This window comes from Hordeum vulgare, chromosome 5H (genome assembly GCF_904849725.1).
Source record: "Hordeum vulgare subsp. vulgare chromosome 5H, MorexV3_pseudomolecules_assembly, whole genome shotgun sequence".
In the NCBI taxonomy this organism is placed as follows: domain Eukaryota; kingdom Viridiplantae; phylum Streptophyta; class Magnoliopsida; order Poales; family Poaceae; genus Hordeum; species Hordeum vulgare.
In genome coordinates this window covers 107,131,994-107,155,880 of record NC_058522.1, presented here as the reverse complement: position 1 = coordinate 107,155,880, position 23,887 = coordinate 107,131,994, and the positions used below count along the sequence as shown (strand labels likewise).

Sequence of the window (23,887 nt, the reverse complement as noted above, 5' to 3'; positions counted from 1 at the left end):
GCGTGGCATCCATTTCACACTCTGACTCTCGGATCTCCTTCCCCCACAAGGCACGACCACGATCTCTGCCAAAATGACCACCTACGGATGCAAAGCTCTGCACTCGACGACTCCTCCACCACCCAACGTCCGAACAGTCGAGCTATTCACACGCCATCTACAGCGTAGCAGTACGGAAGTTCGTGCGGCTCGTCGATTTTTTCTCCTCCACACACGCCATTGCACTGCACCACGCCATTGCCGTCGTCGTACTGCTCGTCTGCATGCAACTCTCTCTCTCTACGGAAGTGTTTATCCGCCCCATGCTTGATGCTTCTCTCTCCTCGCCCGACAGAGAAAGGACGGGGCCTTCTCCGACACACGCCCCCCACCCCGTCTGTCCCCCACTCCACCACCACCACCTTTTCTTTTTCTTTTCACCCTTCCCCACGAGCTCCAAGAAAATCACTTCTCCTCGCTCACAGTCACCACCACACACACAGCGTGCTCCAAGAACTCAGTCCAAGTCGTCCAAGGGAAGGGATGGCCGCAATGGCGGAGGGGGCGGGGGAGCCGGAGCTGGTGTCGATCCCCGTGACGCCACGGGGGTTGTCAACGCCGGAGGGGGTGTCAACGCCGCCGGTCAGGAGGGGAGGAGCGGCGACGAGCGGCGCCGGGACGCCGGTGCGCCGGGTGGTGGAGGGCCTGCGCGGCTACCTGGAGGAGGTGGGCCACCTCACGCGCCTCAACCCGCAGGACGCCTGGCTGCCCATCACCGAGAGCCGCAGCGGCAACGCCAGCTACGCCGCATTCCACTCTCTCAACGCCGGCCTTGGGTTCCAGGCGCTCCTCCTCCCGCTCGCCTTCCCCGCACTCGGATGGTCAGTAACCTCACTCGCCATTCTCACATCCTAAACCCCAGCAACCCCTCCCCCCTCACAGCACCCTTTTCGACTTTCTTGTCCTGGATTTTAGTTTTGTACATGTTCTGTTCTAACCTCAAAAAAATCAAACGTTATTTAGATTGTTCAGATTGGTGGAGGCTTCAAGTTCAGTGCTAAAGTTTCACCAAAACAAAACTGAAGGCATAACAACTTCTCCTCTAGTTTAGGTGTTTACTTTCAAGATTGTTGCAGCTTGTTTATATGTGAATCAAAACGTTTAGAAGTATAAACACATCAAAGGTGTTAATATTAAAAGAGCGCGTAATTTAGAAATGTGTTTTTCATGGTTTTTTCACTTGATTTTGGATCTGAAGTCCCGGGTGAGGCATGAGGTATATTAATAAAGGAAAATTACATATAATATCGACACAATGCGCAATGTACATATACGTTGTAAACAATATCCTAACATTCCGCAAAAAAAAAAAAAAAAACAATATCCTAACATGACACTAGAAGGATAACAGCATATTCCAGTCCTAACATATGGTTCTCTTATACTGTAGGAGCTGGGGGATAATATCATTGACTGTTGCCTACTTCTGGCAACTATACACACTCTCCATTCTAGTCAAGCTTCATGAAGCAGTCCCAGGCAGGAGGTACAACAGATATGTGGAGCTTGCACAAGCCGCATTTGGTGAGACAAAGACATGCCATTCGCTATTTTGCAAATTCATGACAATTAACTTTTGATTCCATCCTGGATATCTGTGCCAATGTTTGCTGTCAATGGTGTGCCATGTTTGGAGTCGTTCTCAATGTTGACGATCTGTTTCATGCAGCTTAGGAAAGAATCTTTTGACATTATTAGCTAGGTGAAGTGTTCAAGCATGGGTAGTGCCAGCTTAATGTACAATCGCTCTCATGATTTGATCCACATCCGGAACAGTAGAAATGACTGCTTAACGGTTATAACAGATCGCTCTCATGCTACAGTGGTGTAAAATGTGGAACTTTCTGCTACCACAAACCATTGCAACACACACTTTTTTTGAGTAATTAACCAATTATTGCCTGTTATACCAAGCTGAGTTAGTACATGCAATGTTGGCTAAATTGTCTTCTGATCTGCTGCTACATGGATTGCTGGAAATTCATTTTGTAGGACTGAAAAATTAGCTGAGTTGCTGATTTCTATCTGTTTATTCATTCAGGGGAAAAACTGGGAGTGTGGCTAGCTCTTTTCCCAACTATTTATCTCTCGGCGGGCACTGCAACTGCATTGATTCTTGTTGGAGGGGAGACTATGAAGCTCTTTTACCAAATAGTGTGCGGCCCCCTTTGTACACCGAGCCCTATTTCGACGGTCGAGTGGTACTTGGTATTCACATCCTTAGCAGTCATTCTTTCCCAGCTCCCAAATCTCAACTCGATTGCTGGGCTTTCGCTTATCGGTGGCGCCACAGCGATAATGTACTGCACCATGTCGTGGGTTCTCTCTGTTAGTCAGCAACGGCCGGCAGCAATCTCTTATGAACAAGTGAGATCCACTTCTTTTGGTTCATCGTTGTTCTCTACCTTGAATGCTCTTGGGATAATAGCCTTTGCATTCAGGGGACACAATCTTTCATTAGAAATACAGGTTAGTACTACTCAACAACCAGTCCTTTTAGACTTTCAGTACTATGTAGTTCCATTTGGTGGCTTCATTTGTTTTATTTAAATTAATTTTGCAACTACCAGGCGACGATGCCGTCGACTTTCAAACACCCTGCACATGTGCCTATGTGGCGCGGGGCCAAAGCGGCTTATCTTCTGATTGCAATGTGCATCTTCCCTGTTGCCATTGGGGGTTACTGGGCCTACGGAAACATGGCAAGTACTTAAATCATCTACTCCTCACTCATTATTCTGCTATGATGCATCTTTTTTTTTTCCTAACAATCCTTGGTCCATTTCTGTTGTTCTTTCCCATGCCCACAGATGCCACAAGGAGGGATCCTGACCGCCCTCTACATCTTCCACGGCCACGACATCTCCCGTGGGCTCCTTGCGGCGACGTTCCTCCTCGTTGTGTTCAACTGCCTTAGCAGCTTCCAGATATACTCCATGCCGGTGTTCGACAGCTTTGAGGCCTTCTACACAGGTCGCACCAACCGGCCCTGCTCGGTCTGGGTCCGGTCTGGATTCAGGATCTTCTACGGGTTCATCTCGCTCTTCATCGGCATCGCTCTGCCGTTCCTCTCCAGCCTCGCCGGCCTTCTGGGCGGCCTAACACTGCCGGTGACGTTTGCCTACCCGTGCTTCATGTGGATCTGTATCAAGAAGCCTGAGAGGTTCAGCTACAGCTGGTACGTGAACTGGGGCCTCGCCCTGCTCGGCACCGCCTTCAGCTTGGCCTCCTCTGTGGGTGGTGTCTGGAGCATCGTTAACACTGGGATGAAGCTCAAGTTCTTCAAGCCCAACTAGCATGCCTGCTATTTTCAGCTTGCAAATTTATGATATATAGGTATATGCTTCTTATATTACATGCCTTGGAAAGACCAATGGCATTAAGTGGTGTTGATCTTATATTAGTAGAGTCTGTCTTGGTAAAAATGTAAGTATCCCCTGTTGGATAACAAAAACATGAGCCGATCAAAGTCTTGTAGTGGCAACCTTATGAAGGTCAAATGTAACTCGAACAATTTATATAACTACTATCTCTGTGCTGATAGCGTATGTACTTTTGTTTCTGTTCTCAGTTTTGAATTTTTATGACCACAAAATATATGATTCAATCCATGTTTGATTTGTAGGATTTAAAAACGTAGGTCTACATATCATTCGTGCTTATATCCTCTGTTTAACCACACACAAATAACCAAGACGTTGTGGTGGATTGAAATTTTGCTTTCAAATGTGATGCAAATGATTCCTTAAGAAAATTCATATTGGACTCGGTCGAATTAAAAAAAATCCTTGGAATCAGTTTACTCCAAAATTCAAATAACAATCATTTTAACTAAAGAAGCTCTCAGTGTATAGTTTTTAAATTCTAAATGAAAATAGGACGTCAATTTTGAACAACGTTAAACAAAATTCAAAGGCAACCGAGCTTTTATTTACACAAGGTGAACATTGTGGACATCACAAAATTATAGTAAAAGTGTTACTAGATTTTATGGGCCACGGCCCAATAAAATCCTTCACTTCAGTCCTTGGCAGCTAATACACCATTGATCTAACGATCTGTTGTGCGTCATGAAAGACAGTGGCGAAGAACATGACACGGTGGTTTACCTAGATCCATGCCACGAGATGGATAAAAATCATACATCCTGCCTAACTATCTTTACTGATACATGAGAGAATTACAGTGCAGTAGATAGAGGAAGAGGGGCGTCCTGATGGACGAGGAGATCAGTGTCTTCAGCCGCATGACCAAGGCCATGAAGGAGGTGGCAACCACCATTAGGGAGAGCAAGACCCTTGACATCCATCCTGACCTGTACAGCACCGTCATGTAGCAAGGCGGCTTCAGCAATGAGGCTCTCGTGGTGCCACCTGCTGGAGTTGGCGTCGTTGAAGTTGGCAACGTTGCATTTAGCAAGGCGGCGCCACGCCTCGCGGTGAAGAACTTTATCATCATCCTGCAGTTTGTCGTCATTGCGCTGTTGTGATGTGCTAGGTGTGATCATGTGTAAGGTAACCTCACCACATAAGGTACAAGGTTAGCACGTCTCGCACCGTGTATGCAACCAAACAGCGTGCTTATGTATGAGTTCGGACAATGCGGGTAACCAAATATTATACGTTAAGCTGCTCCCTAATGTGTAAGAACTAAATGCGGGCAACCAAACAGGTTACAGATATTGGTTTAAAGGATGTATTTGCTCAACCAGCCTCATGTGAGGCAGGCTTGAGCTAGGCAGGGCCGGCAGCCGTATTCTTTCACTGCATCTCATAGAAGTAATTACATGATATATTGGCTATGCTCGCCGAGATAATCTCCAACCTCTCTTTTTTTCACACCACATAAAATCCCCTCAGCTTTTCCCACAGATATCAGTTCCAACAAAATAACTCATAAGGATCAAATTTTCTAAAGAAACCTTTCAGAGTTTCATGAAGTACTCCCTCCTTTTCGGTTTATAGGCTCAAATCTAAAATCTCATCAACCAAGGTGAACTGTGAGTGGATGACACTAGTTTTAACTAGCTTATGAAATATTTCTCACATATTTAATTTCCAAGGCAATAAATGTAGCATCCTCTTTAGGCTGGTCACAATGGGGAGGAACTTAGCAGTAACATCACACACTCCAATACAACTTTGCTTATGTGGCACATATTTAATAAAGAGAGAGGTGCTTGTGGTAACTAGCTAAGTTACCGGAACATCACACACTCCAACAAACAATGAGTCTATAGCCTAATAAATGCATTGTTGCATGACACTACATATATGTTACTCCCCATTGTGGAGGTAGGAACATAGTCTAGAAAAGTGTGTAGGTTCCTACCTTATGTTACTCCCCATTGTGACCAGCCTTATTGGACTTGCATGATGAATGTAGAAAACGATGCATGCATAGCCACTCATTTCCTTTTTCTAAACTCTATGAATCAAATATGGCGTGGAACTCAAAGCATTTTAACTCAATTAGACTCAAAATGAGACTAATATAATAAAAATCTGATATTTCAGATTTGAGACCTATAGACTAAAAAGGAGGAAGTACAAGAAAATCAAGGGAATGGCCTTCTATTAAATAAGAGAGGCAGGAAGCCGGGCCCCTTACAATTCTATAATGACATTCATTTATATCTATGAGGGTTTCCCATCCTGGTAGACAGAGGATGGGCAGAACAAGCAGCATTATTAAGGGTTGGACTAGTGGTCACGGGGCTAGACACAATCACATTAATTTTTCTGGTTCTTTTCTTCTTGGACCTAAAAACAAGTACAATAAGGTACAGCCAGCAGGTTGTAAGGATTAAAATACTATATTTTTGCTGAGTTGGATGAGAGAGAAAAGGAGAGAGAAGGAAAGCGGACTCTTCGTGAAGAGCTAGCTCTAGCACGTGCTCCCAGGTGCTTTGTGAGAATGAAAGGTGGATCATATATGATAAAAGTAGTACTCTTTTATATCTAACTATTGTACAAGTTAGCTATAAGATGGTTTATAACCAGCAGTTAGCTATACTATTAACCATGCTCTAACAATAAAAGAATCCTCATTAATAGAGGTAATAGGCCTCTAGTCTATCTCAATGGGGGTGTCCTCCCCTTTCTGATTAGTAATGTGTAAAGTACTATTAACATTAGCATCAGCAGCAGCAGGAATATCAATATCATTATTCATCCAGATTTTCTCAAGTTCCCTAATAATTTCCACACAAGTACAATCATCATCAGGAATAATCACAACCAACTTAGCAGCCCTAAGCATTAATTGATTATTTGATAAGGCATCATAAGAATTGGATTTAGGGTTAACAGGAGTACCATCCAGGTTCCTCTTCCTTGTCAATGCAGCAGCTCTAGTTCTCTATGCTATTCTGCACACATCTCTTCAGGATATAAAGGTTGAGCGAGAATCATCACTTCTCAGAAGAATTGCTAGGAGATTGGAGCATACATGCCACATCGGATTGCAGTCCACTATCATCATTATCCTCCACCTCAACCACCTGGGGACCGTTAGTGACCACACCCACAAAAGATCTACTCCCTCCGTTTCTAAATATAAGTCTTTGTAGAGATTTCACTAGTGGACTACATACAGATGTATATAGACATACTTTAGAGTGTACATTCAATCATTTTGCTCCATATGTAGACACATAGTGAAATCGTTTAAAAAACTTATATTTAGGAACGGAGGAAGTACTTCTCTAACAGCAATATTACTGGGGACAGTTAGTGACCACAGCCAGTCTGTATAGGAGTATCATTCTTCGTGAATTATTTTCTTCTAAAACAAAATCTCGTAGGCACTGGTTTACGATCGAAGTGTTAAAGAATTCAATTACATGTACATGCCTATGCCACCTTTGGTTTCTGTAATAACAGAATCATGCACATGATTGGTTTATTCAAGATTCCTCGTTTCAACAGGTTCAGGTCCAAACAAAGAAGCCCATGAAAGCATAAATAAACTGTCTACTAAACCGTTGTAACAGAATGGAGGATCCTGCAATGTGAAGTAATGTTGTCCAGGAGATCATAATAATAGGAGACGTCTGACCAATTAAGCTTTATATTTGCACCCTGGTCTGAAGTAACGAATGTAGTTTGTAGAATCAATTCTATCAACAACTGAATATACCATTGCAACAATTGGTGTATATACAACTGCAACAACTGGGTACAGGAGGCCGCACACGTGAATCAGCGTTATTCATCTCCAGGTGTCAGTTTGACGCTCTAAGTAGCCTCAAGACCAGAATAATGCACCTCCTCAACATGAACAGCTCATTAATAAGAACAAAAGCTAGCCCCCGTCAGGTTGAACAGAAGTTGAGCAGCGATGAGAATTCACATAACAAACTCCCCCATGACCAGTAGACATAGTCATCATAGAAAGCTGTTGGGGTGCAGTCCAGATACTCAAGGAGAATTTGGAAGCAATTATCCTCCGCACCATCGAGTTTGCATGATGTGATATGCTTGTTTCCCAAAAGAAGAGCATTTGCAGACAAGCATAATAATCCTTTTGGAAATCAGCAGCCCTGCAAGAAAACAATGAGATAAATGAGAAATTCTTAATAAGTCTTTATCTTCAATGAGATGTTGAGCCAAATTAGTGCAGTTACTACGGTCAAATTAGTGCCTCCACGGTCAAATTTGTGTGCGGCCAGCTTTTAGACTCTAATAGTACATAGAATTATAGGAATATTGCACCTGATGTTACATGTTTACTGAGGACTACTAGAAATTTCTGACTACCCTTTGTTTCAAACTAAATTTCCTAATCCTCTTTACTTCAATTTAAAATGTAACTAGTCCTAGAAGTACATGAAATTCATTTTTTGTTAGCTTGAGGTGTTTCCTCTCCAGTATTTGCAAATTAAAACAGCTATAAATTTTTGCATGAAGTTCATCCCTTTAAGTAGAGAATTCACCAAAACATGCAAAGAGCTAGAAGAAACATACTGACTTCTTCTGCGAAGAGTTTTAGACGGGAATGAGCAAATCCATATCATTCCTGAAATGCAATACAAAGCAATGGGCGCCGAGAAGTTCCAAGTGAATCATCTGGAAATAAGATTTAAGAGCAGGACAAATGAAATATCATCAAAACAGATTGCAAGGAGCGGTTATGGACAGTGATGTTGGTCTACTGCACCTTAGCAAAGATGAGACAGTTGTGAGCCTCCATTGCAGGAGGAGGGCATCATTCATGTACCAAACAGCATGTAGATGCCAAATCGCAACTCACACATTGATAACTCGGGCACGCATTGCAGGCTCTGTGGTACGATTAGAACCACAATCTAACTGAACATTTCTGATGTCACATTTGTTCATCAACTGTCCTGCCTCACTGAATCGACCCATTTTAGTAAGTGCAGAAACAATTGGCCAGTATGAGTGATGATGATCGGTCACAGTACAGCCACTAGACTCAGTTGCAGCTAGAATTTCTTTGGCATCATCAACTCTTCTTTCATCACACAGAGCTTTAATCAGGATGTTGCATGTGTAACCGTCTGGAGCAACACCTAATCTCAGCATGGCATTAAAAATACTACGAGCTTTATCTACTTTCTTCATTCTGCAAAAACTCAAAATAGGAGCATTGAAGGAATATGCATCGGGACTAATGCCATCTATTTTCATTTTATTAAGAAGATCAATGGCCTTGTTAACGTGCCCTACTGAACAAAGTGCACGCATTAGTACATTGTAAGTATGAGCATTTGGTCTAACACCCCACTCTGCCATCTCACTGAAGCAATCAAACGCATCATCCATTTGATTGGCATGGCATAGCCCGTCAATGAGGGAGGTAAAAGTAATGATATCTGGCATGAAACCATGTTCCATAAGCATCTTAAGAACAGCCTTTGCATTATGTACATCCCCTAACTTTGAGTAACCACTTAACAGTGTATTATAGGTAACAAGGTTTGGAAGGAAACCTTTCTCTCGCATCTGTTTTATAATCTCCACTGCCCTATCCACTGCACCTTCCTTGACAAAGCAATCTATCACCATGTTATAAGATGCCACACTAGACAAGAGCCCGTCCAAAACCATGCGCTCTAAATAGTGGTTTGCCCTTGAAGAACTTTTGCAGTCCAGTAGGGATTTGATGATCATAATATAGACATGAAATCCAGGATTCCCGCCTTTCTTTGTGAAATCATCAACCAACTCACACAAATCACTCAACTCCAGGCACTTCACAGCACAAGAGGCCACAATGCCAAACATTGCATTGTCGAGGAGAAGACCCCTAGTTTTCATCTTCTTCACGACCTCAACTACCTCTTTGGCCATCTCCTTCTTTGATAAGCAATACAGCATGGTATGCCACACACTTGGGTGCAGTGGAGGCTCACGTCCTAGCCACTCACTCAGCATCTCATAGGCCTTGAGGTTCCCCAAGCACCGGAACACACCATGAACCAAAGTCCTGTAAGAGGCCTCATTGGGCGATACACCCTTATCCTTCATAGTATTGAACACATGAACCGCGTCCTCCGGCCTGCCAGCATTGCAGAACCCATCAACCAGCATCGTGTAAGTGAACACATTCGGCTTGATCCCAACGCCCTCCATCTGCCTCACCAGACGGAGCGCCTCATCGACGATCCCACCACAACAGACCCCGTGAACGAGCGTGTTGTAGGTGAAGCAGTCCGGCTGGCACCCGTCCGCAGGCATCTGCTGGAACCTGAGGTAGGCCGTGTCGACGGCGCCGGCCCTCACGGACGCCGCGATCAGCGCGTTGTACACCGCGGTGCTGGGCCTCAGCCCGAGGCGCGGCATTTGCACGAACACCTCGTGCGCGTACTGCGCGAGGCCCAGCCTGCCCCAGCTGGCGATCATGGAGCAGAGCAGCTCCTCGGAGACCTCGCACCCGCAGCCCCTGACCTCCGCCACCAGCGCCGCGGACAGCACGAGCGGCCCGCGGCGCCACAGCGCGTCCTCCAGGGCCCGCCGCACCGAGGCGTCGCGCGCGAAGTGGGCCCCGAACCGCGACGCCCAGACGTAGAGGCGGACGCAGAGGCGGGGCTCGAGGGGAACGGCGGCGTGCAGCACGCGGACCACGAAGCGCGGGCCCAGGCGCGGCAGCGCGGCGGCGAACTCCGAGTTGAGCCGCGCGAACCAGTCCTTCTCGGCCAGGATCGTCGCCGCGCGGGCCGGGTCGGCGGGTTCGGGCGGACTCCGGCCGGAGACGGTGGAAAGGCTGGATCTCGGCGGGTTACGGGCTGAGAGATTGGCGCGGCGGCGCAGGAGGAGATCGGGGCGCCTCCTGCCTGCCATCGCCATCCGCTTCGACTGGGAGGCGGAAGAAACTCGGACAAAATGTTTTGGGGAGTGGCGCGGCGCGGTGTCTCCCTACTCCTGTCCTGTGGAGAGGTTTGCAGGGTTTAGTGGAGAGTCTGTCAGCTGACTATTCTGAAATCACTTCAACAATGGAAATTCAAGTTTTCAAATTCGGGAAAGGAAGTTTATGATCCGGGTCTATGATTATTTTTGTTAGGTTGCAAGGTCAACTTTGGATTTTCCATACGGGCGAAATTGGTTTATTGCAATTAATTTTAGGGTTGCGTCGAATCGGAATTCATGAACAAGTCCAAGAATAAAATTATTAAACATGATAATGTTACCTTTTCTTTTGAGAAAACTTTTAATCTATTCACAGTCAAGATAGTACAAAGACAGGTGGAGGCTCGACGGGGAGAAGCTTAATCTATTTTCAGAAAACCGTCCTCAGCTTATCGCGTCGTCTTTCTAAGCATGAGACAAATCCTAACAAAATTCAAAAAAATACATAAAAGCAAAGCCCTCCCTGGCCGGGATCCACCGCGCCAACAAAGGGGTTCCCAACACGCAACTGGATGGTCTGTACAAGCCTGCATGCTTGTGTATATATGGCAATGCTTCCAAATGCTGGCTAGTGGACTGTAAATTCAGTTTCATTTTTGCACAAGTCAGCCACCGAGTATAATGCAAGCAGAAATCTGCAAATTAGATACTGAACTGCACCTATTTATTTGCAGGGGCGGAAAAATAGATAACAAGAATTATAACCTCAAATTAAGTGAGAATACCGATGAAAGGTATGTCAGCACACCATCTGCTGGGGATCATCAGCTTCAAAGAAAAACAAAAACACACAGAACAACAAATCAGTATGCGTCATTCCGAATGCCATGGAGCACCAGCAATGGAGTTCAAAGCATATCACCGTTTCAACATCACATTGTAATAACTCAACCAAAAAAAATCTAGGACGGAGTCCCCAGACTTTGAACTACATCCATTACATCACATATGTACTGGCACCATGACCAGCTAGCTCCCTAACACTCTTGTGGCAAGGTAAGGTAAAACAAGAGTATCACCATGACTACTTATAACCCTTTTTTTTCTTTCACCACTTCCCCCTGCCTGGCCTACTTAATATACTGCGACATCCACTTGAACCCTTCGCCATATCCCATCTTGCGGACGATGCTGCACATGAAGACCTCCAGGGGGCGGACATTGGACTCGCTGAGGCTCACCTTGCCCTTGCCAGTCGTGAAGTTGCTAAGACCCAAGTGGTAGCGGAGCTCTTCCTCTGAGGCAGCATAGGGGATGTCGATCTTGTTGCCCAGGATCAGGAAGGGGACGGTGGCCAGCGAATCGTCTGAGAGGAGGGCGTCGAGCTCCTTCTTGGATTCGGCAAACCTCTCTTTGTCATAGGCGTCCACGAGGTACACCACTGCATCAACCTGACCACAGGACAATCAGAAAGATAGCATCAAACAGATGAAATCCAGGATTGTTGTCGCACCGGTACTCAGAATGACAGAAGTACACTACTAAGTCAGAGCAACATCAGCAGCAATAACAGAGGCCACCATATATGCAAACGACATGAGTATATGCATGATGCACCAAAATCGATGATTAAGCAGTTAAGCCTTCTTGGCCGCAACGTGCAATTCAAGAGTTCGGGGCTACAGTATTAAAAAAAACAATTTCATGAGAAAATGAATAATTATTGTTCAGGGCATTCCTAATGATATTCCTGCTAAAGTCTTGCCCAGTCAGGTTGATTGCTAAGTTTATCTGATATACTATGTATCCTGTTTCAACTATGAACTTATTCTACCCCAAGCCGTTCTTATCTCCCTCTTAGTAATTGCACCAATTTCTAAGTGTCCATTGTAAAACCAATTTAACCCTTCTGGATCTGGCCCCTTTGCCACCACCACCAGAGATATTCCTATGTCCCCCCTTGTTCCACCAAACTCCTAATATTTCATGGTTTGGAAATTAGTTACACAGAATCTCGGCCCGATTGTATCCTCAAACTGATCCTGCCGCACACTCTGCAGAATGAATGTAAATGTTTATGCTAACATCTGGGACTAGACCACTTAAGACTCTCAGAATTCGATTGTGTCACCAAATTGATCCTGCTGCAACACTCTAATGAATATAACTCTTTCACTAGAGTCATACACTGCTTAATCCAACAAGCCAAAGTGACTGGCTACCTCGTAATATAGTACAAAACCATTTGGGATAGAAGGAAAATCTAAGGTAGATAAGAACAGAAGTCACAACAGCATTTATGCTAATATATATTCAAAAGGGGTAAAAGGAAAACCACTTGTATTTCAAAAGATTATTGTGCACGCATACTAATATGAAAGCATATTTCCCAATGCACATATATCACTAGTCTTATATCATGGATCTTGATAGCTACACAACGGTGGGAGTGGAACGGCATATAGGAGTACTGGAGTCAGCTACTTGTGGTTCAAAATGCACTAACCCCACCAGCCAACAACTTGATAAATATTTCTCAACACACAGCTGGTGATACATGTGGGGACAAAAGTTAGGACATGTTCCAGTGCATCAGTGCCAACTACTACTATCCACTGATAATGACATTTAATAGAACTTTTACGGCTACTGTCATACTGTATCTATAATCTGTATTTCATATGGAAAGAAAAACATACTCCCTCCGTCCGGAAATACTTGTCATAGGAATGGATGTATCTAGATGTATTTTAATTCTAGATACATCCATTTTTATACATTTGTGCGACAAGTAATTCCAGACGGAGGGAGTAACAAACAACAGCACACTATTTCTAGAAACAACACCACAGGAGAAGAAATGCATTAAACAGATATGACAGCACCAAATAAGTCATGTATAGAAAAGAGAGTAATAAGGGAGAGGAAAATGAGACCTTGGCATAGTAATCCTTCCACACACGGCGGGCAATCTGATGGCCTCCTAAATCAAATGCCTTGAACTTGATCTTCCCGATGCTCAGCTCCTCAGAAGTTGGGTACTGTGTAGGCTGATGCTGAACCAACCTCTGCCAGAAGGAACATAAATCCAAGTAAGAATTTATTCCGCCAACAGGAGCAAAAACATGTGATTTGGCATGTGTTTTCAATGTTGAACTTAATTATGTACAGCTTCTGAGCATAATCGTCATGAATAACTTAAAAGACAGATTACCAAACCAAGTCGAATAGTAAAAAGATCATTCCTTTATCGCTAAGTGTGCAAATTTACTGAATTTAGAATGAAATCTAACTCTCTGAAGAAGCATTTGCAGCAGATCTAAATTGCATGCCCCTGAATTACATGGTAGATAATACCCAGGATGGCAGGTACTTTTTACGCGTGGATTACTGGAAGATGAAAAATCTATAAGGTGCTAGCTAGTATATGGGAGTTGTCCAGATCTGGCAAGCAATCCAGTGCAACCAAAATGAAATCTGTCCACTACTATCCTCGACAGGAAACAAAGACTTAGGGTGCTGATCCACCAACTACTCCCAAAATGGGGAACCCTTTTTATCACATACGGTCGAAGCCACCCGAATCCAAAGAATATGGAAACTTTTTGCAACGCACCGTGAAAAATCCACAGTTTGTTTGAAAACAATCTATTAAGAAAGTCCCCAAGAACTCTCGCCGCTGAGATGAATATATCTACTAGCACAGATATCTCCAATCTAAAATCCGAATAGAGTCAGAAATACTTCAATCTTGATATACAGATACTGTGCATGAACATATATATTAGAAGGAAGGGAAGGGAAGGGAAGGGATCAATCAATTATTCCTAAAACCACGCGGATCATCCCGATCCAAGAACCATCACAGTTCCTCCACACCTCGTCAAACTACCAAACCTTAATCCACGGAAAAACGACCAATCCACCATAAGGATCATAAGTATAATCAGAAAGGGAAGGATTTTTTTTCCTACCTCGTCCTTGAGCATGTGGAGGAGCGTGGTCTTGCCGGCGTTGTCGAGGCCGAGGAAAAGGATCTTGGCCTCCTTCTGCCACATCCCGAGCGACGCGAGCACCCCGTAGAACCAGTCCACAAGGAACATCTTCGGTCGCCGGACGCCGTCGGTGGCCTCCTTCTCTGCCGCCGGAGGGGGAGGAGGGCGCCTGTTAACGGATCTCGACGCGCACCGGCAGAAGGAAGGGATCGACTGGTGACGTGGCGGCCACCGCGCCGCTGGGACGGGGATTAATAGGAGGGGAGGCGTTAGAATGACACATGGGACAGCGCGCTGCGGGGCCCGGGGGGCAGAGGAGTAGGTGGGAGTTGGGTGGTTTGGAGAAAGACCGTGGGACAGCAACTCGCGGATTCCTTTTGTTTCTAGCAAGGAAAGCACCCCAGGTTTTTTTTTTGCGGATTCCATGCGCAAAGCGCAACCCTTGGGTCAAAAGTCACAACATGTATCTTCTGAAGTTTGAATTGATTTTTTCTTCAAAGATGATTTGATATTTTTAGTCTGAAACTGTACATGTCTACATTGGTGGATATTCCCTTGAAACTATCATAAAACTGCATACAACAAAAATATTGTTTGAATTTTAAACATACAGAACACATGTTGGGATGGATGCGGTCAATTAGGAGTGAATAGTACAAATGCCCGTGCGTTGCAATGGGCGAAAGCATTACATAACCTACTCTGGCAAAAACATTACATAACCTACTCTGTGTGCCATCATGTTCTATATCTGACATCCAATTTTGATAAACATTGGTAATAAGGTTACCCTCTAATTCTTGTTCGGAGCATCAAGTGTGGACGTGAAGAAATCAGTCTAACTTCCTACATTTGTTGGAAGATAAGTGGTTCATGAAATAGTATGTGAATCGGTTTTATGTTTTGCTTTTCGGGAAAACATATTTTTTTGAGAAACTATTTTTTTAATTAGAACTGGAACATGTTTTGGTGCCCAATATTTTATGAGGACATGCTTTTTTATAATTTTTTCATGATTTTGTGAACAAATTTAACATTTTTTTATTTGGAACAATTTTTGGGCTTAAAAGAGTGAACATATTTAAAATATGAATATCTTTTTGAAACCAATATCAATTAGCAATGTTAATTATCTTTAAAAACACATGCTCGATACCGGTAATTAAACAATGATGCTTGGTGTATGGACCATGGACTATAGAGTTTAGAAAGTTGTAATGGCCGGTGTCCTTTGATGGTGCCTCCTTCAGCTTAGCGCTATCACCGGATGAACGAGGAGTGGTGTATTTATTTTCAGTGGGACATACAGATGTTGGAATGTTCAATATTATTCAAAAGTTAAATAACTAATCCAAAAGATTTTTTATGTTTTTTAAAACGTTTGAATGCAAATGAATTATTATTATGTTGGATTTGTTTAGAGATAATTGTTTATTTGGTTTGGAAGAGTTTTTTTTTTAATAGCATATAAACACGTGGGTTACAAGATGAAGGAAAATTGATGTGTCCTGTGAACCAAAACACACAATAGTGTAGCATGGCGGGGGCAGGAAGACGCATGCCCAGGTATAGAAGAAATGCATATCTTGCTTTAATGTCCATTATCGCACTGCATGTATGCGTGTCATATATAAATTTGTCAATTTTGTTTTAACCGTGAAAACAAAATTCTCGTTGGATGGTTCGGAGGATATTGGTATCTTAAAACAAGCACTAGTTAAAATTCAGCTTTGACGCTTTGATGTCTCACAAAGGTGAGATAGTCCCTCCGTCACAGTTTATAAAGCATCACGTGTATCTAGGTCATCAATTTGACTTATATAAAATATATTGTTTAACATAAAAATTATATCATTAAAAAATAGAACATCTAAAGTTTCTAATGATATATTTTTTGTAATATATGTCTCTCATTAAGTTGGTCAAATTGACGACCTAGATACACGTGCCGGACTTATAAACTGAAACGCAGGGAGTATTATTTAAATAGATGATGAAAGACGTTTGTGGTGATTTCATCAATCTCAAGACATGTCGGGCTGAGTCCTTCTAGGGTTTAGTGTATGTATGTGTTTGTGAGTTTGCGTTTGTACTGTGTTTTTCTTTTTAAAAGAAGACTATCTTTAACCTTTCCATGAAACAATTTAATATATTTGCAAATGCACAGGAAGAAAATATCATCGCATGTTTTTAGTGGCTCATGCTCTTTCTCTATTAAACACATACAATTTGGAGAGACCAGAACTACATGCACGCATCTCCTACAGTTCCCACATCAAAATAAAATATATATGTTTTCTACTCCCTCCGTTCCTAAATATAAGTCTTTCTAGAGATTCAACTAATGAACTACATACGGATGTATATAGACATACTTTAGAGTATAGATTCATTCATTTTGCTCCGTATGTAGACACCTAGTAAAATGTCTTAAAAGACTTATATTTAGGTACGGAGGGAGTAGTAGAGAATCGTAGTGTGCATGTATCCAACAACTTGGAAAGACAACTAAGACTCCGGTATATCTCAATCGACTGAGATTTAGTGAATCTGTTTGAACTTAGTAGCTAAACTTATTTTGAAAAGTAGCTAGTACAATGGCACGTGCATTTCTACATGCGAAAGGCTATGATTGACTTAAAATGCATATATTTCTAATGAGCTCTTTTAGGGTGATTGACGAGTTACGAGTTGTAATTTCGTGTAACTCCCCCTTTGGGTTTTTCTGACCGTCAGATTTGGAAAATGAATTAATGATTTATTTTTTGGTTAAAAGGGTAGAATGGTAAACATGTTTGTAGCAGTTCCACATAAGAGATAGGATAGCCCGTCCCTCACACAGACATAGCATGTCCACCTTGCGGCCTCGGCGACTCTTTCCGGTCGGCTTCGTCCCTGCGCTCGAGCAGATCGTCGGCTTCTTCCATGGGAACCTGCGGGTCTACCCGCGCATCAGGATCAATGGCTCCCGAGCTCGCGCGCCGCCTACCGAGGTTCGCCGGCCACATCTTGGCTGATGACACTGTTTTTGGAGGCAGTTTTTTGTGACAGGTGGTAGAGGAGGGGGAGTAGTGCTGGAGAGAGATTTTATGTATAGATGATCATTGGTTCATTCTGGGGCTTAGGCCTTAGTTCCTACAACGATTGCGGTGGTAGATTAGACAAAATGTTAGTGTTTTGCAGAGGTTTTTACTGATGGTGCCTGACTCACCCATTGCTCGGTAGAGGGGGTTTCCCATTTATTATGTACATCGTTACATGAAACTTCAACTTACTAATCCATCTTCATTATGTATTTTATTGTTCCATTGCACCCATGATGTATATAAATCCCAGTGATAGCTCACATGATACATAAACGAAATTGCTTCACTGCGATATTCCAGATTTTTAAAAGATTCATGTAATATATGTACATAAAAAATAGCAAACACCGTGCAACGCAGTCGCCCGTGCAGCGCTTTACATGTGTGCCTACTGATCTCTAAGCACAGCAGATCCCTCTATGATATCTAAGCACAACAGATCCCTCTATGATCTCCTTGTTGGACCTAGCATTCTGAATAAGCTTTAGTCATCCACATGCCTGAAACCAAAATCGTCTCAGCACCACCTACCATCCTGTCAGGCCGGTCGTCGAAACGTGGCGTGTGTTCAGGTACATGACATGCATCCTCAGCATCTCCTGAACAATTCTGTTGTGTTCCAGTTACGTCGAGAGATTCCGTTGCCAGGGTCCCAGGTTTGGTTGCCTGTAGCAGTCACGGCCAGCAGCGCGTGAGGTTACGCGGTGGTAGCGCTGGCACGAACCGCCTCATCTGAAGAATCGTCTGCCCTGGCATTGGCATTGGCCCTGGCAGCGGCGATGGACCTCATCATTTCTTGTTGTTCCTTGCACTCAGCCGCGCGGAGGGTGCTCTCCATCGAGATCAGGAGAACCGTCATGTCAGCCGAGCTCACGCCGCCGATCCTGCCAGCCTGGCCTAAGGTTTGCGGCCTTACCTACAGATGCATCGTCGAAATGTATCGGAAGCCGATCAAATTTGTATCGCTGAAATCAGGCTCAATTAACCATATGTCCTGAAATGGGCATATCAGAAGGAAGATTAGGATCCAAAAAATCAAGCTCAATTAAACATATGTCCTGAAATGGGCATATCAGAAGCAATGGACACACCTGAGCTGCAGCTTCTTCATATCCTGTTGTTCCATTAATCTGACCAAAGAATAAGCCCTCACACCTTTTTTGTTATAAGCGATCTTGAGCACTAATAAGCAGGCAAGTAATCATATTCAACAACATAAGCTGGCCTTAACATCACACAGTTCTCCAGTCCTGGTAGTGTTCTCACAAGTGGTAATTGCAATCTCTCAGGAAGACCGGTGGAAAAGCCCTGTATGAGGTGTATAAATGGTCTAAGTTGTAGATTTTGAGTATCACAATGATACAGAAAATATCGTTTTTACACAAAAACTACATAGATAAGAACAAGTGATACCAAATCTCAGACTGAAAACAATTGGTGAAAAAGGGGAAATTTGCAGAATTGAGGGGCAGAGAGGGACCTCTAGATATAGCTCAGGGACATCTCTACCCTCCGGTTCAAGAAACACCCGATGAGATTCTTTATCTTAGAACCTTACAATCTGCAACAAACAAATATACGGTTATGTTTCAGATTGTGTTCAACAAAAAAGTTAGTCTATATAGGGATAAGGCTCCCTAAGATATTTTGTAACAAGATCATCAATCAGAGTCCCAATGTAACTGCTTTCCCTCTCAAGAACAATTAGTGGCTTTCCATCAGAATGTCTAGTTGCATTGATTCCTAAAACTATACCCTGTAATAAAAGTGAGCAAGATTAGGATCCAGAAATTCAGGCTCAATTAACTATATCTCCTGAAATGGGCATATCAGAAGCAATGAACACACCTGAGCTGCAGCTTCTTCATATCGCCTCTAAGCTCAGCATAATAGACAACACCAAAACCACCTTGTCCAATTTTAAGAAGAAGTAGGTCTCCATGCAGTCGGCGCCGTCGTCCTTGGCTTCGGCCACCAGCTTGGGCCACATCTGCGAGCACGTGCGGGGTGCAGGGGCGTACCACGGGGACGATATGGGGTAGTGGATGGAGAGCAGGCGGCGGCGGCGGCCAGAGAGAGACCGTGCTGAAGGCGGGCCGTCGCAGGAGGTAGCCGGGGAGGTTGCTGGACGGGAATGAGCCAGGCGAAGCCAGATCCGGCAGGGGAGGGCTGCCGCGGGGCGGGGGTATGGCTGCAGCGAGGCTCTGCCATGTGGAATAAGAGGAGGCGGAAGAGGAGGAGGTGGTCCCCGGCTTCGCGGAGAGGAGGCGGCGGTCGCCGCAGTCGCGGGAGGAGATGGGCCTGTCGCCATGGTGAATTTCTTCGGCTGGAGGTGGAGCTGGGGTCGCCGGAGAAGACAGAGAATGGGGGAGGAGACCGCGTCGCCGCAGCCCTCTCCACCTCAGCGCGCCATCGCCAGTACGTCTCCGGCCCGTCGCCTCCAAGCGCCGTCGCCGGGCAGTCGACGGCCCATCGCCTCCTCGCCCGTCGCCGGCGAGAAGGCCCCTCCGACGGGAATGGATAAGCCGAGGAGGGGGGTTATGTAAATCCGAAACGTTAATAACTTAGAAACATACTGCGGCTTGAATACCGGAAACGTGAGGGGTGTTTTTGCAAAAATGCCATGACGGACGTGACGGACGACAGAAGCGTTGCGTGCTTTATTATTAGGGTAGATGTAATCGATGGTTATTTTACTGTACCCTTATGCATAGAAACATGAGGTAACACCTCACAAGTCATATCGTTATCAATTGTTTCTTAGTAAAACTTGTTATGACATCTTTTATGTATATCTATATATATATATATATCAATATAAGAGGATTCAACGAACTAACATATAGTTGGATCGTCAGGAGGACAATAATACCTTCAGCCCATCAGAATTCAAGTCCTAGACTTACATTCGTGATCGCATTATTCTTGAATTTATTTCAGTCTTCCGGTGATGTTCGTTCATTGGGAGGAGATGTTCCCATCAACCGTGAAACGCGTGTGGTGACTTCGTAAAATCTTAAGATGTTATACCGGCTCAGTCTCTCGAAAATGCTCATAGTGTAGGATGTGTGAGCGACTTTGATTGTACTGTGTTCAAAGAAAATAAAAGGACTCAAAAGTGCAGTTCCAACTAATTCAACCATCAACCGAGGTTGATCCGACGACCTAGACTTCGTCAATGACGATTTCAACACGTTTTAACCTGTAATTAGTATCATATCAAATATAAACGTCAGCTTTAATCATATAATTAACGCACATATAATATCCTACTTAATATCCACGTGCAGTTAGCACTCCCTCTATTTCTTTTTGTTTCCCATATAAGAATTATTTGAAGTAAAACCACACAAAGTCTAACCAAATTACTCAAGGATGGTGGAGTACCCATCCTCGTGGGATATGTGAGCACAAGCGGAGCTTCCTCGCCTTCCATTGGCCAATGACTTGTGTCCGGAGATACTCGGGCGCGTTCCGTGTCCGATATGCCCGGATGGGGTGGATTGAGGGCACACGATCGCTATAATGGGCGTGCATCCATGAGGGGTGGACCAAGGGCGCGATATCGCTACAGTTGGCGTGTGTCCATGACGGGTGGACCGAGAAAGCCATGCAAGAGACTCGCCTTCCTAGGCACCTCACCAACGGAGAGAGCCTCATGGTCATCCGTCCTGTGGTGGTTTGTCGTAGGGGCTACTCGGGGCGATGCACGCCATGTGATCTACCCGAAAGGCTCACACCGGGCGATCCGGCTGGGCCATCCATGACAGGTGGGCTGCTCGATGATGCCCAAGGGCCAGAGCTACCATCATTGGGCAGCATCAGGTCGGCCCACCCATGTTGTCTGTGTCGATGTCTTTGGCCCTTGCCGGGCTGGTTCAGCGCACCAGTTGGGGCTGCGTTGCGGTCGCAACACCGGCTCGCGCATGGGCCCCTTTTCGGGTTGTTCGCCTCACACGAGTATGCATGTGCGGCTCGCGTGTTGTGTCCCCATGTGTTGTGGCGTTGCGTCTAGCCAGTTGTGTAAAGGGTCGTTGATACGTGTGCAACATATTTATATTTTTTTATTATTTCATGCTATTTTTATATCAATCGTATATACTTTAGAGGTCATTATATATCATGTTTGGGAACTAACCTATTAACCTAGTGCAGAGCGCCCATTCCTATTTTTACTTGTTTTTACATTTACCAGAAAATCAGTACCAAACCAAGTGCAAACGTGACAAAACTTTACAGTGATTTTTCGTGAACTAAAAAGTTTTGGAGGAGACCGCAAGAGCCACAAGTTCACAGGGGGCACCCTGGGGGGTAGGGTGTGCCCCCTAAGCTCGTGACTCCCCCATAACATGTTTTGACCTAATTCCACCTCTATATATTCTCAAATATTTCCGAACCATAAGGGGAGCCCCATAACACTTTTTCCGCCACCGCAAGTCTCTATTGTGCCATGACTCCATCTGGAGGCCTCCGTCGATACTCTGGCGGAGCGGGAACTGGTCACAGAGGCCATCTACATCAACATTCCTGCCACCATGATGATGTATGAGCAGTTCACCACACACTTATGGGTCCATAGCTAGTAGCTAGATGTTGGGGAACGTCGCATGGGAAACAAAAATTTCCTACGCGCACGAAGACCTATCATGGTGATGTCCATCTACGAGAGGGGATGAGTGATCTACGTACCCTTGTAGATCGTACAGCAGAAGCGTTAGAGAACGCGGTTGATGTAGTGGAACGTCCTCACGTCCCTCGATCCGCCCCGCGAACAATCCCGCGATCAGTCCCACGATCTAGTACCGAACGGACGGCACCTCCGCGTTCAGCACACGTACAGCTCGACGATGATCTCGGCCTTCTTGATCCAGCAAGAGAGACGGAGAGGTAGATGAGTTCTCCAGCAGCGTGACGGCGCTCCGAAGGTTGGTGGTGATCTAATCTCGGCAGGGCTCCGCGCGAGCTCCGCAGAAACGCGATCTAGAGGAAAAACCGTGGAGGTATGTGGTCGGGCTGCCGTGGCAAAAATTGTCTCAAATCAGCCCTAATACCTCAGTATATATAGGAGGGAGGGGGAGGGAAGAGGCAGCCTCAAACCCTCAAGGTTTGGCTGAAATTGGAGGTGGAGGAGTCCTACTCCAATCCTACTTGGAGTAGGATTCCACCTTCCCACTTGGAAACTCTTTCCACCTTGTGTTTTTTCCTTCTCAAACCTTATGGGCCTTAGTGGGAACTTATTCCAGCCCACTAGGGGCTGGTTTATCTCTTCCCATAGCCCATGATACCCCCTTGGGGCGTGACACCCCTCCCGATGGTCCCCGGCACCCCTCCCGGCACTCTCGGTACACTACCGATGAGCCCGAAACTTTTCCGATGACCAAAACAGGACTTCCTATATATCAATCTTTACCTCCGGACCATTCCGAAGCTCCTCGTGACGTCCTGGATCTCATCCGGGACTCCGAACAACATTCGGTAACCAACCATATAACTCAAATACGCATAAAACAACATAGAACCTTAAGTGTGCAGACCCTGCGGGTTCGAGAACTGTGTAGACATGACCCGAGAGACTCCTTGGTCAATATCCAATAGCGGGACCTGGATGCCCATATTGGATCCTACATATTCTCCGAAGATCTTATCGTTTGAACCTCAGTGCCAAGGATTCGTATAATCCCGTATGTCATTCCCTTTGTCCTTCGGTATGTTACTCGCCCGAGATTCGATCGTCAGTATCCGCATACCTATTTCAATCTCGTTTACCCGCAAGTCTCTTTACTCGTTCCGTAATACTAGATCCCGCAACTTACACTAAGTTACATTGCTTGCAAGGCTTGTGTGTGATGTTGTATTACCGAGTGGGCCCCGAGATACCTCTCCGTCACACGGAGTGACAAATCCCAGTCTTGATCCATACTAACTCAACTAACACGTTCGGAGATACCTGTAGAGCATCTTTATAGTCACCCAGTTACGTTGCGACGTTTGATACACACAAAGCATTCCTCCGGTGTCAGTGAGTTATATGATCTCATGGTCATAGGAATAAATACTTGACACGCAGAAAACAGTAGCAACAAAATGACACGATCAACATGCTACGTCTATTAGTTTGGGTCTAGTCCATCACATGATTCTCCTAATGATGTGATCCCGTTATCAAGTGACAACACTTGCCTATGGCCAGGAAACCTTGACCATCTTTGATCAACGAGCTAGTCAACTAGAGGCTTACTAGGGACAGTGTTTTGTCTATGTATCCACACAAGTATTGTGTTTCCAATCAATACAATTATAGCATGGATAATAAACGATTATCATGAACTAAGAAATATAATAATAACTAATTTATTATTGCCGCTAGGGCATATTTCCAACACTAGATGACTCTCTCTCTCTCTCTCTCATCTTTAATGCCATGTTCTCCTTGATCTTCTTGAAGTTATATCCT

General features: G+C 44.7%; 3 protein-coding genes across 4 annotated transcripts; 1 reads left to right on the top strand and 2 right to left on the bottom strand.

Moving 5' to 3' along the window:
- The first annotated feature begins 445 nt into the window (after window positions 1-445).
- Window positions 446-3,587, top strand: LOC123395491 (lysine histidine transporter-like 8). The gene is made up of 5 exons (XM_045090494.1): window positions 446-860; window positions 1,430-1,563; window positions 2,081-2,508; window positions 2,610-2,741; window positions 2,850-3,587. Exons 1-5 carry the CDS (start codon window positions 523-525, stop codon window positions 3,333-3,335), a joined length of 1,518 nt encoding a protein of 505 aa, XP_044946429.1. The 5' UTR covers window positions 446-522; the 3' UTR covers window positions 3,336-3,587.
- Window positions 3,588-7,080: 3,493 nt separating this feature from the next.
- On the bottom strand, window positions 7,081-10,522 carry LOC123400002 (putative pentatricopeptide repeat-containing protein At3g16890, mitochondrial). 2 transcript variants are annotated; one of them, XM_045094397.1, is made up of 3 exons: window positions 8,200-10,522; window positions 8,007-8,108; window positions 7,081-7,582 (listed from the first exon to the last, which is right to left on the bottom strand). In XM_045094397.1, the coding sequence occupies exon 1, from the start codon at window positions 10,350-10,352 to the stop codon at window positions 8,289-8,291; it is 2,064 nt and encodes a 687-aa protein (XP_044950332.1). In that variant the 5' UTR covers window positions 10,353-10,522; the 3' UTR covers window positions 7,081-7,582; window positions 8,007-8,108; window positions 8,200-8,288. The 2 variants fall into 2 exon arrangements, with proteins under 2 accessions (XP_044950332.1, XP_044950333.1); XM_045094398.1 differs by having other exon boundaries at window positions 8,011-8,108.
- Window positions 10,523-11,270: 748 nt separating this feature from the next.
- Window positions 11,271-14,578, bottom strand: LOC123400003 (GTP-binding protein SAR1A). The gene is made up of 3 exons (XM_045094399.1): window positions 14,327-14,578; window positions 13,289-13,420; window positions 11,271-11,803 (listed from the first exon to the last, which is right to left on the bottom strand). The coding sequence occupies exons 1-3, from the start codon at window positions 14,453-14,455 to the stop codon at window positions 11,483-11,485; spliced, it is 582 nt and encodes a 193-aa protein (XP_044950334.1). The 5' UTR covers window positions 14,456-14,578; the 3' UTR covers window positions 11,271-11,482.
- Between the last annotated feature and the right edge of the window lie 9,309 nt (window positions 14,579-23,887).